The sequence below is a fragment of the Aricia agestis genome, chromosome 1 (assembly GCF_905147365.1).
Source record: "Aricia agestis chromosome 1, ilAriAges1.1, whole genome shotgun sequence".
In the NCBI taxonomy this organism is placed as follows: Eukaryota; Metazoa; Arthropoda; class Insecta; order Lepidoptera; family Lycaenidae; genus Aricia; species Aricia agestis.
In genome coordinates, this window is record NC_056406.1 from 7417467 (window position 1) to 7434201 (window position 16735).

The window sequence follows — 16735 nt, forward strand, 5'->3', positions numbered from 1 at the left end:
TAGGCGTCATCTGCGCCCGCAACTTTTGCACCACTTTTGCGCCAAAATTTGTTTATCGCTCGGGAACCGTACATTTTTCCGGGATATGTCCTTTCCCGGGACTCAAAGTATCTCCATACCAAATTTCACCAAAATTAGTTCAGCGGTTTGGGCTTGAAGAGGTAACAGACATACAGACACACTTTCCAATTTATAATAGTAGTAAGTATTAGTACCTAATATCTGTTCTATTGCTACAGACGTACCCGGAGACCATAAGCGTGAGGTACCCGAAGCCGGGCACCAACAACCCGACCGTGCGGCTCACCGTCGCTGACATCGCCGACCCCAAACACATACGGACGAGGCACCTCACGCCGCCCAAGGTCATACTCGAGGAGGGGTACGTACACCACAAATACATGACAGATAGGAGGTGGAATTTATAGCAAATTCGAAATTCGAATATTGAGTTTAACATGCGTTCTGCACTGCTAGAGTAATATTTTGAAAATGGAATTCTGGCAGTTTGTGGACATTTTATACAAAATTATTTAAGTAAGTAAATGTTTTTAATAAAATGTTTTAATTTCTACTATATTATTATTATACCTTCTACTACACTGACCTTATATTATACTGTGTATTAACACAGTTACACACACTGACCTCTGTGTATTATAGAGGTCAGTGTTCTACTAGAACGAGAACTACGGTCCGGCCAACTAAATGACGATCGTACAACAAACTTCATATTATTCATAATACATATAACATAATAGCCACGTAATAGCCGTATACTAAATTAGATTCTTTCAAATAATTATGAAATTTCAAAAACGATAAATTATTGCCTATTCAAAGAAATTATAAAAGCACTTCATTCATGATAAACGCCTGCTTTAGCCAAGAAATAGAAGCAATTTTATTCTTCACTAGGATAGCATAATGACACGGTATCTCCCAGATGACTAGACAGAACGTACAAAGGGGAATATCTCAAAGTACCCAGCACATCCGAACCGCCCGTTTTCAGACGCCTCTAATGGCTGTTATCGAACTACTGTAAGTTTTCTAAGTGAATTGCAGTATTTAAATACAATGTATTTCATTTTTTTTTTTAAAAGTGTGGCACTCGGAGACTTCCGCGGTAAAGCTATTGCATAGCACCGCTGTGCTGGTCGGAGTCCGTAACGAAAATAAACCTAACACAGCAGTTGTTAGGTTTATTTTCGTTACGGAATTTCTCGATTCGGTCGCTGCGCTCAAAGCCCGCAATAAAACTATGCATTTAGCAGTTAGCTTAAAAAATATTTATCTTTCTTGAAGAAAAACTTCTTTAGGCGCGTTGAGTGTTTCAAGATTGTATCGCCACCACGTCATTGCATGAACGTATGATTTTTCTACCAAATAACAAAATATAATATTTTCACGACTACGGATTAATAAAACAATTAATTTCAATCACAGAAATAGATCAATATAGATACCGCATGTCGCTCCATTTGTATGAAAACAAGCTTGCCACTTTTTTTACTACCTACTGTGACGTACCGATGATAAGAAACGTGTCCATTATCAAGGACAACGTTTCTATTTGAATTTCTATAGCTCAAACCGGCACTTTTAGGCATTTAGGCATTTTTGAAATTCCGATTGACGTCCGATTCCGATAGCAGACTACGAGTAAAGAAAAGACTTTCGAAAGACGAGTATTAGGTACTCGTCGTTTGGGACCGCGATGTATGGCACGCGGCTCTTTCCCATAATTATTATACTACTTATTTGTAAGTAAATCGAGGAAATAGAACATTAATTTTACTGAAATATATTTTACTTATAGGCAAGTGGATCCATAGCAAAAACTTGTTAAAACTGTATATTTATAAAGCATAAAACGCTTGGCTAAACGAGCGAGGTAAAGGGGTCTATAGCAATATCTCGCTTCGTTAACTTTCGAGACTGAAACTATATATAATAGTGTATACTAGCTCGATACCAGTGCCGTAAATAGGGCGGTGCCACCGATGCCCAGGCACAGGGCGTAAACTGTGGGAGGGCGCAAAAATGGCCAGACCAGGCAGGTATAATATTATTTTATACAGGATAATTTCCCACTGCGCCCCTAGTGCTGCACAGTGCGGGTGGTATAATCATAACAGGCGAAAGGCCTACTTGATATCAGACGGCTCGCCTGCTTGTTTTCCCATATCAGTTCTTTAAAAAAAATTTTTCCAAAATTTTAGTACCTATTATAATTGGTCTACCAACAGTCAACACCATGTCTTATTTTATCACCCTGAATGAAATAAAATAGAATTAACATAGAATTGCCCCTATAATATCTAAAAAAAAAAACAAGGGCGCACTCGCACAGGGCGCAAAAAAGGCTATTTACGGCACTGCTCGATACAGCCGTTATATACTTTACCGCAGTCTTAGATAATGTCGCTCTCCAATATATTTAAATATTGGTCTAGGCGTTGGCTAAAAAGGTCTTTCTTATATATAAAATTCTGAACGAAAACACTTTAGATAAGGACTGAAACTCTTTTAGGTTTTTCAACACTTACGTCACGTTTGTACGTAAATAGTGTTATGATTATTCGTAAATATGAAAAAAATGTTTTGTGTTAGTTAATCAGACTTCACAAATTTTAATTTTTCCTAAGTCAAAACGGCGAATCGAGGCACACACCTCATACTATACGATGACAAATTTTGTAAGAAATTCTGTGCCTTGTCAGCTTAATAATCATGCGAAGCCCGACGGATTATAATTAAACTGACTCTTTTTAACACGCTTTTATTAGCTCGGGATGTGTGTATGTAACGATAATCTTTGAGAACGATTTTCACATATCTCCAGTAGTATAATTAATTAGAAATTTTTCATACGTATTAGGAACCAATGACAATGCAATAATTTGTTTAAATTTTTTTTTTTTTTTAACAATTATTTATTTTATTATTTCGATTGCGTGTCCCACAGTGACTACTACTTCACGAGCGCACAGTGGGTGTCGCTGACCGAGGTGTGCGTGGTGTGGCTGACGCGGGTGCAGAACCTCTCCGTCGTCTCCGTCTGCAAGAGCCCCATGTGGTACTGCCAGGAGGTGCGTCATCCATACTACTTCAATGTGAAAATAGATCAAAGATAAATACAAAATATTTCGTTTACATAAAAACCAAAGCTTAAAATAATATTTTGATGGATTTGGCAGCAATTTTAGATAGTTACATAAATATTATCACGGGCAAATGCTTGTTCCTCAGAAATAACGAAAACAAAAATTTTATCGGTGTGTGTAACACGCATGCTGATCTATGTATTTATCATAAATGATATCAAGAATTATTTAATTTAGGTTTATAAACTTTGGTTTACAACAGCAGAATCGGGTTACCTACTGATCATTTTTCCTACCAGGTATACAGGATATTCTCTGGCACGGAGGCGTGGGTGGAGTCCGCCCCTGCACCTCTATGGTCTGCGGGCGGGGGCGCCCTGGTCACGCTGGCCCCGGTCAGGGACGGCCCCGCGGGTCTATTCAGGCACGTCGTGAGAACGGAGCATAACGCGCACGGACCGCGCACGCTACCTCTCACACATGGCAGCTTCGATGTCGTGAAGCTGCTAGCCTGGGATCACGCTAATCAGCACATGTGAGTATACTTGGAGTTGGAGAAATATTATGCTTAGGCAAAAATGGATCGACTCGACCGGAAAATACCATGATCTCACAGAAAACAACTGTGTTTTCGGTATATTTTTGTAAGTTTGAAAGCAGTGGCAATGCCAAAAATAGTAGTATTACCAAAAGGAAACTACCCTATCGTTGGCAGTCATCCTATTGTTGGCACCTTCGATTTTTGTAACAAAATACAATTAAGGCAATTATTACTGACGCGGACGTATTCAAACTCTTAGGGCGTTTGTCCACTTCACTACACGGGATTTTACCGTCCGGCGTTCATAACTTTCACGTTTGCCATATAAATAAGGTAGGAAATTGGGATGCCGGATGGTAAAATTCCGTGTAGTGCACAAACGCCCTTAAAGTGCAAATGAATAGGTGTTTCAAGTATGTTTTTATTTTAGATATTACCTGGGTATTCCGGAGGGTAAACCAGGGCAGCAACACCTGTACCGGGTGTCGTCGGAGGCGCCGCGCCCCGGCACGCCGCAGAAGCTACCGTATTGTGTCACATGTAATTCGCAGGTAAGTTTATCAGGGCGAGTGAAACGAGCCCTAGTATATCCCAGAAAACTTTACGGTACACTTTACGGAAAAACTTTCACGCCTATTGATTTGGCATTTTCGTTTATATGTAGATGAGTTATGTTAACATCGGTTACTATTAAAATATATAAAAAAACTCCCTTAGGGCGTTTGTGCACTACACGGAATTTTACCGTCCGGCGTTCATAACTTTCACGTTTGTCATATCAAAATGTAAAAAATCTGCACGCCGCGTCGCGCCGGATGGTAAAATTCCGTGTAGTGCACAAACGCCCTTAAAGATTATTACCACCTAGAAAAAAAACGCGATCCCTCACAAAGCTCGGCTTTTAGCTAATACTGTAAATCTTTTACTACTGAATATTATGAAATTGACTTTGTTTGCCCTATCTAGTATCTATATAGAACTAGAGATCGCCCAGTGGTCGAAATTCGACCTTAGTTTCAACGACATTGGGACTACTACCATACCTATATTTTGTAAAAAGTATTGACTTTATCATATTATTTTTTTCAACTCTTGTCTCTGGGACTCATCACTCAGCTGATCTCAGACTGGCCGTGTAAGCATTGTCTAATAGTAGCTAAGATTCAATAAAAAAACTATATTCCATTTTCAATTTGTCACCTTGTTGTCAACAGACTTCAACCATAAATAAAAGAGTATAATTCGTATGTATAGAATCTGTCATTTCTCATGTGTGTGTGTTGTAGTGTGTGTAATGTTTTATTTGTTAAAAAAATGTATGATAAAAGCATAATTTCAAAATAATATTAGCTCGATGCACTCCTTCACCAGGTAAACTATAACTGTGCAAAATTTCATTCACCTACGTTTCCCCGTTTTTCGTCAAAAGGGATACAAAGTTTTTGGCTCACGTATTAATATATAGATTAAAGATACTAGAGATCGCCCAATGGTCGAAATTCGACCTTAGTTTCAACGACATTAGGACTACTACGTTTTATTTGTAAAACAATATTGACTTTATCATATATATTTTTTTAAATCTCGTCTCTGGGACTCAGCTGATCTCAGACTGGCCGTGTAAGCATTGTCTAATAGTATCTAAGATTCAATAAAAAACTATAATCCATTTTCAATTTGTCACCTTGTTGTCAACAGACTTCAACCATAAATAAAAGAGTTTAATTCGTATGTATAGGTTTGTCACTCAAAAATCTGTCATCTTCTTGAGTGTGCGTGTTGTAGTGTGTGTAATGTTTTATTTGAAAAAAAATGTATCATAAAAGCATAATTTCAAAATAATATTAGCTCGATGCACTCCTTCACCATATAAACTATAACTGTGCAAAATTTAATTCACCTACGTTTCCCCATTTTTCGTCAAAAGGGATACAAAGTTTTTGGCTCACGTATTAATATTAAAGATATAATAATATAATATTTATATTACCTTCGATTTCGTGCTTCAGGAACGTTTCGCTAAGTACCGAAAGAAATTTTTACACTTACGATTAGTACCCGCCTAAACTTAAAAATAAAGCAAGAGAAATCGCAGACCCAAGTTTTGATTTCTATTACATATTGCAATAAAAACTTGAAAGTTTCTAGTTTATAGTCGGGCAACCATTTGCGATCGATCGTTTCGATTCATCGCAAATGAAATGGTATTTTTTTTTTATATATTATATAACACTCAATAAAAACCAATTCATTTACGGATCGAACGATCGTCCTAATAAAAACTACAGGCTAAAACAAAGTAAACTTATAAATCAAAGTTAATTGCCCCAAAATACATTTGGTTCACTATTACCGTGTTCTCGGTAGTGTACCTTTTATTTGAGATCGTAAATAAAGATTTAGCCACGTCTCCGCTGCACACTGTCCCAGTTACTAAAATTTACTACTCTATGTCATACGCTTTAATAAATCTTTGTTCTAACATGTTATCTCAAGCTTGTATTGTTACTTTTGCTAAGAATATTTTTCCGGAAATGTTATTTTCATTTCCTATTTTAAACATGATAAGCAGTAAGTATACAAGTTTTATGGATTAATATGGTGCCTTTTAACATAATAAACTATATTGTGTATAGTGAATTTACAGCTCTAACAATATAGTTCGATTCATATTCAAACGAATAAAAATGCTTTAACTAAGGTAACTATTTCCACTCTAACTTTTTTTTGTCGCAACTGGAAACGAGGTTTACTTCAACTTTTTGTTGGCAGCCTTCGCCGTCAATTAACTTAGAGTACTACGGGAGTCTGGCGTCGTCGGGCGACAACACCTGGGACGCCGACTGGGACGAGGAGCTGGCCCCCACCTCGCCCACGCCCAGCAAAAAGAAAAAGAAGAAGCAGCCCGGTTTGTAAAAATAAATAAATTCGGGTCAGTAAAAACAGACCGCTAAGAAAAAACGGAATAGAAATATCGACGCGGCGTAGCTTTTCCCGCGGTGCGAAAATATTGCTGCGGAATTTGAAAATGGAATAAAACATGTTTGCATAAAAACAAATTGGCTCAAAAACGTGACTGACGAACGCGATAAAAATATTCGAAGCATACCTAGGAGTTTGCGCATAAAAAGCAGTTTTTAAATAAAAAAAAGTCTAGTAAGTACCTACTAATAAATAGTAGTATTAAATAATACTACATAGACTTAAAGTGGATGTATGTTTAAAACTTTTTTGTTGGGTATGTAGTGATTATAGCGAACCTGTACCTAAACTACGCTCTAGAAAAAATATCAAACATAATATTGTAGAACGATTAATCATTAAGTTGAATATTTCTATTCTATTATAAGAATTTTATTTCTCTCTTCTGTGCAATGATTACTAAAGCAATTATTTAGTATGCAATTTACTTCGCAGTTGCTTTTTTATGGCAGTATTATTGCAGGGCATTAATCCCGACACTATAACAAAAGAGTTATTGCTGTAATAAAAAATCAACGTGCTTCGACTGCGTAAAGTACAAACATATCTTCTTCCTTATATTCCAAATATAAAAATAGTACTTGAGTTTTCCAAAACCAGGTTTCTTATTTTTCTTAGGCAATTTTTTAGAACATCAACCATGAAGATCAATTTTACTGCAAAGTAAGACGTCGATGCGATTCGATGCATTTTTTAATGATGTGGTAAAAACTAAACTTTAATTTCTACACGAGAAGAATTAATAGACTTACCGCCCGCCATGTTCGGAACTTGGGCCACCTGACACCTGTTCCAATTTTGAATTTATTTCGAAGTTTCAAAATTGAAGTTCCAAATTTAAAGCAAACCTATAGTACCTATAGCCTATAGTTTCTTACCGCGACGAGTCTTTCAGGAAATTACTACTTCTATTTTTTTTAAGTAATACCATCCATAAATATTTACTATCTCTTATAGAGCGTCAGCCGGAGAGCCTGCCGTGCCTATACCACGAGGCGCACTTCAGTCCGTCAGCGGCGTACTTCGTGCTGGAGTGTCTGGGCCCCGGCGTGCCCGTGTCCAGCCTGCATAAGACCGCGCTGCCCGAGCCGCGCCTGCTGATGCACCTTGAGAACAATACTGCTGTTAAGGTGAGATCTAATGTCTAGGACAGTAATTAGGTCTGCCCACATAACTATACCATGTGTGTTAAAAACAGAGACACGTCCTACACGTAATGTCAAAATTAAATCTTTATTACTAAATTTTATGTGCGCGGATTATATTCTCTTAGCGCAGTGCTGTAACTTAAAAACAAAATCCGTAAGTAATATGGCTTTGTACTTACTGATTAGTGATTACCGTAAAGGTTCCTGCCGTCCACTATTCATAAATAGTCAGTACTCAAGATGCATCTCGGTCTCAAGACACGGTTCAGGCTCTGTGATTGGTTGGCTGTCAAAATTTGGACCAATCACTGAGCCGAACTGCGAACCTCTTGAGACCGGGTCGCATCTTAAGTACTGACTATTTATATCAGCCTAATTCTCACATGTCTTCAAAGCTTTTCAAAAGTTATTCTAAATTAATATTTCCATTTCTTTCTATCAGGAGAAGCTGTCGGCGATAGCGCTACCAACGCCGCGCACGTTCTCTGTGCAGCTGTCAAGCGGCGACGTGGCGCGGGTGCGGCTGCTGCTGCCGCCGGGGCTCAGGGAAGATGAAGTTACCAAGTACCCGCTTGTTATGAAAGTGTAAGTTAATCTTAAATACTGCCTTACGTTTATACGTAATAGCTAGTATCAGGTAGTTGATGATAGACGGGATTGAAAGATGTTTACAAACAGTCGCTTGGTATCGAACGTACTTACAATGTTGATCCGGCTTCGGACTTCAGTCTAGTGCCAGAATTGCCGCCCACAGTCACGGCAGGCACATTTACAAGCAAATAGTTTTGTAGTTAAAAAAACTGCTAAAAATTCTTAACTACAAAAACGACATAAATGGACCTCCTACAATACTCATACTTTCCTGGTACTAAAGTCTAAACCCCATATTTTACGCCTACAGTCACGGCGCACCAGGCACGCAGCTGGTGACGGAGCGGTGGTCACTGGAGTGGGGGTCGCTGGCGGCGGGCGCTGGCGCCGTGCTGGCGGCGGTGGACGCGCGGGGCGCGGGCGGCAGGGGGCTGGCGACCCACCACACGCTGCACCGCCGCCTGGGCACGGTGGAATTGGCTGATCAGCTGGAGGTGGCCGAGTAAGTGACCTAGCCTCTTATAACCGTTTAACCATCAATAAAATCTCTACACTGTGTTACATACCTCCACAATGTACCAGTGGCGAAGAGTCCATATAACCCGATTCCCGTCGGCTTCCCTTTTGGAAAATCGAATCTATAGGCCAAATACATTTTTATCTAATAAATATTTTACATACTTAAAAAACTTTGAATTCACTAAACGCCTACAAAATTTTATATGCAATAAATTTTTCTCTCACTTGAAATAGTTTGAATTAATAATTAATCGCCTACAAATTTATATAGGCAATGCAACGTGCAGGCCGTCTCCGATAGAAGCCGATAAATTAGCGGGTTATTTCTTCATACAACGATATTTCATAGTAAGCATCTGTCCTGTTCATTCCTGTGAACTGATCGTCATGTTCTGTCTCGTTCTACCACGCGCCAATATACTCGGAAATAAGCCGATACTCGGTGAGTTATTACGGAGAAAGGTAATTAGCAACGCACAAGTGCGAGCGAGAAAGATTAAATTCGTGAAGTAAAATTGTTATGAGTCAAATGGCGGATGAGTTTTTGTAAACAACTTGTTTGTTTTGTGTTTAAATGTCGAATGTTATTTGTTTAGCTTTAAGAATAGTGCAGTATCGCGAATTTAAATTAATTTGTATTGTGATTTGTTAATTGTGACTCGTACAGCTGAGACTGTTGTCTGACAGATTATTTGCTGTCGAAGGAAACTTCGTTTTCCAAACTTAGTTTTGAATGACCGTATGTGCCGTCACGCATACAACTTAACTCAGAAGGCATTATTATCAAACTTGAAACTCGAACATTGTTGAACATCAGTTTTGAGCGTTTTGGTAAGTAGATTTTTTACTCCGGCTTCCCTTCCGAAAATATTCACCCTTCGCCACTGCAATGTACATATTATGATTTGATAACGCAATGTAAACTTACAACAATTTAACGTAAGGAAACATGGTATAGTCTGTATACACATTGTACAGTGTCTTAAACATCAATGAAAACAAAAACCTTCATAAATGTATTTTTTTTTTTTTAACGAGTAACATCCTAATTATAATATCACACATCGGTAACAACATAGCGACATTTACATAAAATCAGTGTTGGTATTAAATAGTAAACGTACCTATAATGATGCGAGGCGTCACGGCAATACATGACAAATTAAAACAGATTTTCAATAAATTCAAAACAAACTTTCTAATAACTACGAACCACTGACCGCACAAAAACTCGCCATTTGGATTAAAACTATTGGTTATTGGAATATAGCAATACCTCGCAATACGGTCCACGGCTGACCGCCTGCACATTTTATTTCATGATCAATTCCATCTCGCAATCTTTTGTCAGTTGCAGCTGGGCTAGCTCGGGATGTATTTTTACACTCGCCCTGCAAAAGACAAGCTTGACGTCTTGTTATCCAATGTAAATGGATAATATAAAACATATTAAAAATAAACTTACTTTCGAATCCTTTCTATAAAAATGAGAAAGAGATTTTTATTTCTACTACGTGAACATCGCATAACTGAAATTAAAAATTAAGTAGATGACAAAAATAAATTACACCTTGAAATTATTAATCAGGCAGTCACGGGCCACGGCCAATAATTGACATTCAGCAAGTCTAATCAAAACCTACTTCTGTAGATACCTCCGCGAGTCCCTCCACTTCATAGACGCGCGGCGGGTGGCGGTGTGGGGCGCGGGGCACGGGGGGTTCCTAGCGGTGCTGGCGCTGGCCTCCCCACTCGAGGTGTTCCAGTGCGGCGTCGCTATCACGCCCATAGTGCGCTGGAGATACTACGGTCAGTGTGTAGAAGATGATGACTTATTATGATGATGACATATGCGGACAAAATCATTACGCTATGGACAAACGAGGAACAAGGAGGCATGTTGTATGTATTATCTCCGAAGTTAAAGTTTAAAGTTCATGCACATTATGAAGATAAGCGCCGGGCCGCAATTAGAACATAAGGTAACAAGCGCGTGATGGGTCATAAACTTATGAAAAATACTACGACTCACCTCCCTGCGACTTACACAATATGCGGAAAACTGAAATCGTAATTTAATATGCTACTTAAGGTTCCCCAGTCTCGGTTTTGGTGACGATGATAGGTTTCGGAACATGGGAACCGGAAGCTATAATTGATGTGTCATGAGCCTAGCACTTATTCATTTGACTACACAGGCGTATACTAATGCTTCAACCCTTCTATATAGCGTCAGCGTACGCGGAGCGCTACATGGGCTTCCCCAACGCGACGGGGAACTACCGCGGGTACGCGGACGCGGACGTGACGTCACGGGCAGCATCGCTGCGGGGCCGCTCGCTGCTGCTGGCGCACGGCAGCGCGGACGACACCGTCCACCTGCAGCAGACCATGGCGCTGGCGAGGGCGCTCGCAGAGCAGGGAAGCCTGTTCCGGCAACAGGTATATTACCACTAAAAGGATCATAATAAAAAGTTTTAAGTTAAGGCGAGGATAAACCCCAATTTGTTATTCCGTGACTCCCGGTTTACCTAGTTCCAATATAACAACGAAGTGTTAAAAAATATGAGATATAAAGCACAATATTCCAAATACCTTAAACCATAAACATTTTAATAAAACGTAATACTTTGGCTGTAACTAATTTACAAACTTACCTCCGAAAAAACTCTATTTCATCGAAATATAAGTATTAACTAGGATAATTGTACATTTTATTTGAATAAATTGTTAGTAAATCTATATTAAAAATTCTTTAACCGAACAATTTTGTTTCTTAATATTTATTTCCAAAGATATTTTAAAAAAACATCAAAAATAGAGAAGATTCGCCCGAGAACCTGTAGTTTTATGCTAAGCTAAAATGAATCTTATTGCGATGCGTATACGCTTGGTCTTTGGTTGTGTGCAAGGTTATCGTTTTTGATTGAGATTAATCCCCGCCTTAAGCTTGAATCTTTAAGTTAAATAGCTCTGAATATTCTAAAATTAAAACGTTGATATCGTACTTACAATGTAAAGGATTTCATAAAATTTAGTTTAATTTGGATTAGTGATAAAGTTGACCAGACGGCAGACATGTATTGAGGTCATATTATGTATCGTAGTCGAGTCGTATCGCATCACTCTCTTATCACGTAGTATAGTTCTTGCAATCTACGAGTGCGCGGCGCCCTTAGTTGTGTGAGTGACGATATCTATACACGCGTACATGGCTCGCTCGCTACTGACTGCTCCGTCAGGTACGCACACTAACGAAAATGTCTATTCACAAATACAACTACAAATAGGCTACGCGCGCTCGTAGATTGCAAGAACTATACTAGTATTAGCACAAGAAGTGTGGCATTGCTGTCGTATAGTTCGACCTTACAAACACAGTATTTCATTCTTTATCCAAGATCTACCCAGACGAGGGCCACGAGCTACTCGGGGTGCGCGACCACCTGTATCGCACCATGTCGGCCTTCCTCGACGACTGCTTCCGCAAGCAGGTGCCGCCCGAGACCAAGGCCGGCCTGCGCAACGGCGGCAACCTCGACTGAGACTCGTGGAGGGATGAGGAGTTGTACTCGTGGTGAGATATTTCCTACATGCGTAGACACACTCACATACATACATGCATAGCAAATACAAGCGCAAATGTAAGCACTCACACACGTTAAAACTCTTACGTCTGCACGTCATACACGCGCGCCGACACCTACACGCATACTCTCGTGCAAACACTAGCTCACGCAACCAGTAACCACCCACACGCATATGCACGAATGCACCTATAGATTTTTCGCAACTCAACCGTTACCTTTACTTGAGTTTCCGCCGTACATCGGTCATTAATGTTAAAATATTGTTACCCTAAGATAGATCCGCAACATTAACATTTACAGTCTCACAAAAGTCGAATAATGAGAAATCTATCTACGTGTTGCATGACGCCGTCCATATAGTACCGTAGTTTGACTGCAGCACCTCTACCACGTATGTAAAATGTACGCTTTGTTTGAGCGAATAATTTTACAATGTTTGATTAAATATTTTCTCTTTAGTGACATAGTTGGCAAAATACTTTTTTTACAATTTCAGATAAGCGCATTTTAATATACACTGGTATTTTTAAATACATTTTTGGTACTCTATAAAATATAATTTTTATCATACAGGGATATTACAAAACTTAGTGATAATACTTTAAGGTGTGTATGACCCATACACACCTTATTCGGAACGTGCAAACATATCATGGAACGTGCAAACATATCATAAGTCCTTTCGGTTTCCTCTTGAGAGTACTTGTTTTATTTTGCTCAAAATGGGGGCATAATAATTTTAACTTTTTTACTCCTTTCATCTAAAACTCTCTACTACTACTCATTATACGTGGGAGAGCCATGCTTCGGCACGAATGGGCCGGCTCGACCGGATAAATACCACGTTCTCATAGAAAACCGGCGTGAAACAGCGCTTGCGCTGTGTTTCGCCGAGTGAGTGAGTTTACCGGAGGCCCAATCCCCTACCCTATACCCTTTCCTACCCTCCCCTATTCCCTTCCCTTCCCTACCCTCCCCTATTACCCTATTCCCTCTTAAAAGGCCGGCAACGCACATGCAGCTCTTCTGATGCTGCGAGTGTCCATGGGCGACGGAAGTTGCTTTCCATCAGGTGACCCGTTTGCTCGTTTGCCCCCTTATTTCATAAAAAAAAAAACTTGCTAACTTGAAAAACTTTTTTCATTCAATACTCCATCTCCAGCTCCTAAAAGATCAGTTAAACCAGATGTAGTATCTGGTTTATCGTCATTTGTGAGTCACTATTTCTTCCACCTGATAGGTACTTTGGATTTAAATGAAATATTCTATGAAACTATCACTGCAAGTTTTGTCCAGAAAGAGAGACCATGGTGATCCATCATGCATCAACACTATAATAATAGTTAGGTACTCAATTAATATCTGTATAAAATGCAACTCAAATAAAATTGACTTGACTGATAATGCAATTTTAGGTTATATCGAATCACATACTTCTTCATTTTTACAGCAGCTATCCATTCATATCTGATCTAATTTCCTAGTGGATTTAGGAAAAACATTAAATTTGTATACTGACTACCTATTTCTGCTGTCTTTTGCAGTCTACGATACAAAAATAATTAAGACCAATTTCTAAAAATTTCAAAACACGATTGACATGTTTGATTGACTATTAGCTGAGCCCCTTTGGTTGCATATTTTTGCCGCGGCAAGCCTGGCAATCGCTTTCTTTACCCCCTCCACCCACTTTGCACGCTCCGAATATAGACTTTTTTGCCTTTGTATGGAAAAAATCATGACGTTAGGGGCGCTTGCTCATACAAATCATAAAAAAATTGCGCTTTCAACGCTGGTACTATCACAGTGAACTCTATAATATAAGGGACACATACAAACCCTACAGTAGTGTCACTTAGTTCAGCGGGGCTAAAATGGTAACATTTAGCAATTCCTCTCAAACAATTCAGCAAATGGATTGTCAAAACTATCAAACTGACAAATGTCAAATTTTATGAACGTGAGCGGGGGCGCTGCACGTAAAGGAGTACTGTCAAAAATGTCGTTTTTGTATGATGGCAGCGTTAGTTCCTTTTTTCGCCACGTTCATATAAATCCATGTCGATCTGCAGACATGAATTGCAAGGAGTGTCCATTTTGCAATTTTAAGAAAATGAATCATATGATGATTCATATTATAATCCTACAAAGCGACCATTTTAGCCCCGCTGTTACACCATACATGTTGTATACAATATAAAAGTTTTTGCATTTTAAATTCGGCGATACCGTAATTTGTAGCAGTGCGCTACGGATGGTGTAGCGCGTAGCTCGTAGCACATGCCCAAGTTACGTAGCACTGCTACGACATTCTCGTAGCTCGTGCTACGATAAAAATGCAAATTGCTTCATACAACGAAGCGAAGACTAAATTAAAGTTTCTTTGCATGATGATCAAGAGATCAAGTAAAAAATGATCGTCTCTAATAGGAGGGTGCTGACATTATTTTCATTTCCAAATATTGAAAACACTTTTTATCACTTAATACAGTATGATGAATATATTATAACCAGAAATATTTTTTTTGTATTAATAAAAAAAACTTTGTTTCAGGTAAAACCAGATGAGGTAGATTTTATTGCCAAATATCTTCAAAATGTGTAGTACAATTATTTCCATATCCCGTTTCGACTGCCATGGAACTTTAAACGCATAAAACATACTTTGTGATAGTTAGATCTACTTTTTAAGGCTATACGAACTGAAAACTGCTCCAAACGAAATTCGATCGTATCCGCAGTACTTAAAGTTCATATCCGCACGGGCGACAACAGAAAATACTCGAGCGCGGTATGTATTTTGGACTGTGTAATTTTGAACTTTATTACCGCTGCGTATGGTGCAATTTTATTTGAAACATTTCGGAAATTGGACTATTGTGATCAAGCCACTAGTATTACGTTAGGTATACTTCCAACTTAGTGATCGTAACTCGTAAGTGCTCAATTAAGGTTTGAGGAAGGAAGGAGGTCCTCAAATTTTATACAAAACGAAGTTAGAATGAGGGCTTCACATTTTAAAATATACAATTTAAGTATGCCTTTGAACGGTAGACCAAAGGAGAAATTTCCACCTGAATATAAAAATTAATATATATTGTATCATAATATATCTATTAATATATATTTATATCATATTTCCTCATGTTAAACAAGTATTTTATGTCAACGGCTTACTCGCTCATTATTATTTATCTTATTACCATCATCATTACAAGTTGTATCAATACTTATAAAATAATATATTTGTTTTTCTTAGATCAAAAGATAAAAAACGTATAAAATAGGCCTTTCTGGTTGTGTATGTTTTATACTTATAATTTAAAATTAATGAAAATTTAAACACAAACTCCACACATTTTCGGTCAAACTCTTCATTAAATATTTAATTTAATGAAGAGTTTGACCGAAAATGGATCTTTTAAATTTAAGTTATGTAATTATCTCTGAGTGTGGTCGTTAGCTCTAATAAATAAAAGATGTACCTAAGTCAATTGTAATGAACGAAAATTTGGGACTTCGTGAACGATCATTACACTGAGATTCTTAAAAATATCTGCATATTTTGTTGAATCGCAAAATATAAAGTACGTTAGATGCTAAACGTTAAATCGTTTATTAATTCTAAACATAATATTTTCTTGATATTACAAAACGATATTTAAAATTAGTTACGTTTAAATATGTATGTATAGCTACTTCCTCAATGTTACTTAGCATCATGGGCGTACCGAGGGGGGCAGCTCCCCCCCCTGGATCATGTTGACGTCAATGCTAAATATATTATCCAGTACTTTCATCTATAAATCGAATTTTTGCCATTTGTTTGCAATACAACTAAAAATTATTAATTTTTTATTCTTTATAAGCACCTAGCTTATAAAAAACCTGATTTGCCCCCCCCTGGTCCAGAATCTGCGTGATTTGCCCGTCCCTGGCCCAGAACCTGGGTAATTTGCCCCCCCCTGGCCCAGAACCTGGGTACGCCCATGCTTGGCATAATATGATATATTGTTTGAAACAATTCATAGTCTTTTAGATAAATCATTCTTCTTCCATGAATTTAAAAATATTTTAATTATATCGATAAGATAGGAAAAAGTAGTCCCTACTTCTTTTTCTTATTCCACTCGGTTTGGTATATTAATTATATTTAACTACGAATATACCGAACCTAAATTTTACCCCTGTACATAATGTTTCTATGTTGTGTGCAAAGTGCGTCTTGTTCCTCGTGTGCAAAACGTAGGAACA

General features: G+C 38.3%; 1 protein-coding gene across 2 annotated transcripts in view; it reads left to right on the plus strand.

Moving 5' to 3' along the window:
• The window catches only part of LOC121725636 (inactive dipeptidyl peptidase 10), a 154793-nt gene extending 139211 nt beyond the window's left edge, over window positions 1-15582 (plus strand). For both annotated transcript variants that reach the window (XM_042112658.1, XM_042112668.1), the window contains exons 8-19: window positions 240-382; window positions 2972-3095; window positions 3410-3645; window positions 4082-4202; window positions 6424-6559; window positions 7591-7763; window positions 8224-8366; window positions 8683-8874; window positions 10543-10700; window positions 11122-11333; window positions 12293-12468; window positions 15036-15582. In XM_042112658.1, the coding sequence (XP_041968592.1) occupies window positions 240-382; window positions 2972-3095; window positions 3410-3645; window positions 4082-4202; window positions 6424-6559; window positions 7591-7763; window positions 8224-8366; window positions 8683-8874; window positions 10543-10700; window positions 11122-11333; window positions 12293-12436 (1782 nt within the window). In that variant the 3' untranslated portion in view covers window positions 12437-12468; window positions 15036-15582. The remainder of the gene's footprint in view (window positions 1-239; window positions 383-2971; window positions 3096-3409; window positions 3646-4081; window positions 4203-6423; window positions 6560-7590; window positions 7764-8223; window positions 8367-8682; window positions 8875-10542; window positions 10701-11121; window positions 11334-12292; window positions 12469-15035) is intronic.
• The last annotated feature ends 1153 nt before the right edge of the window (window positions 15583-16735 follow it).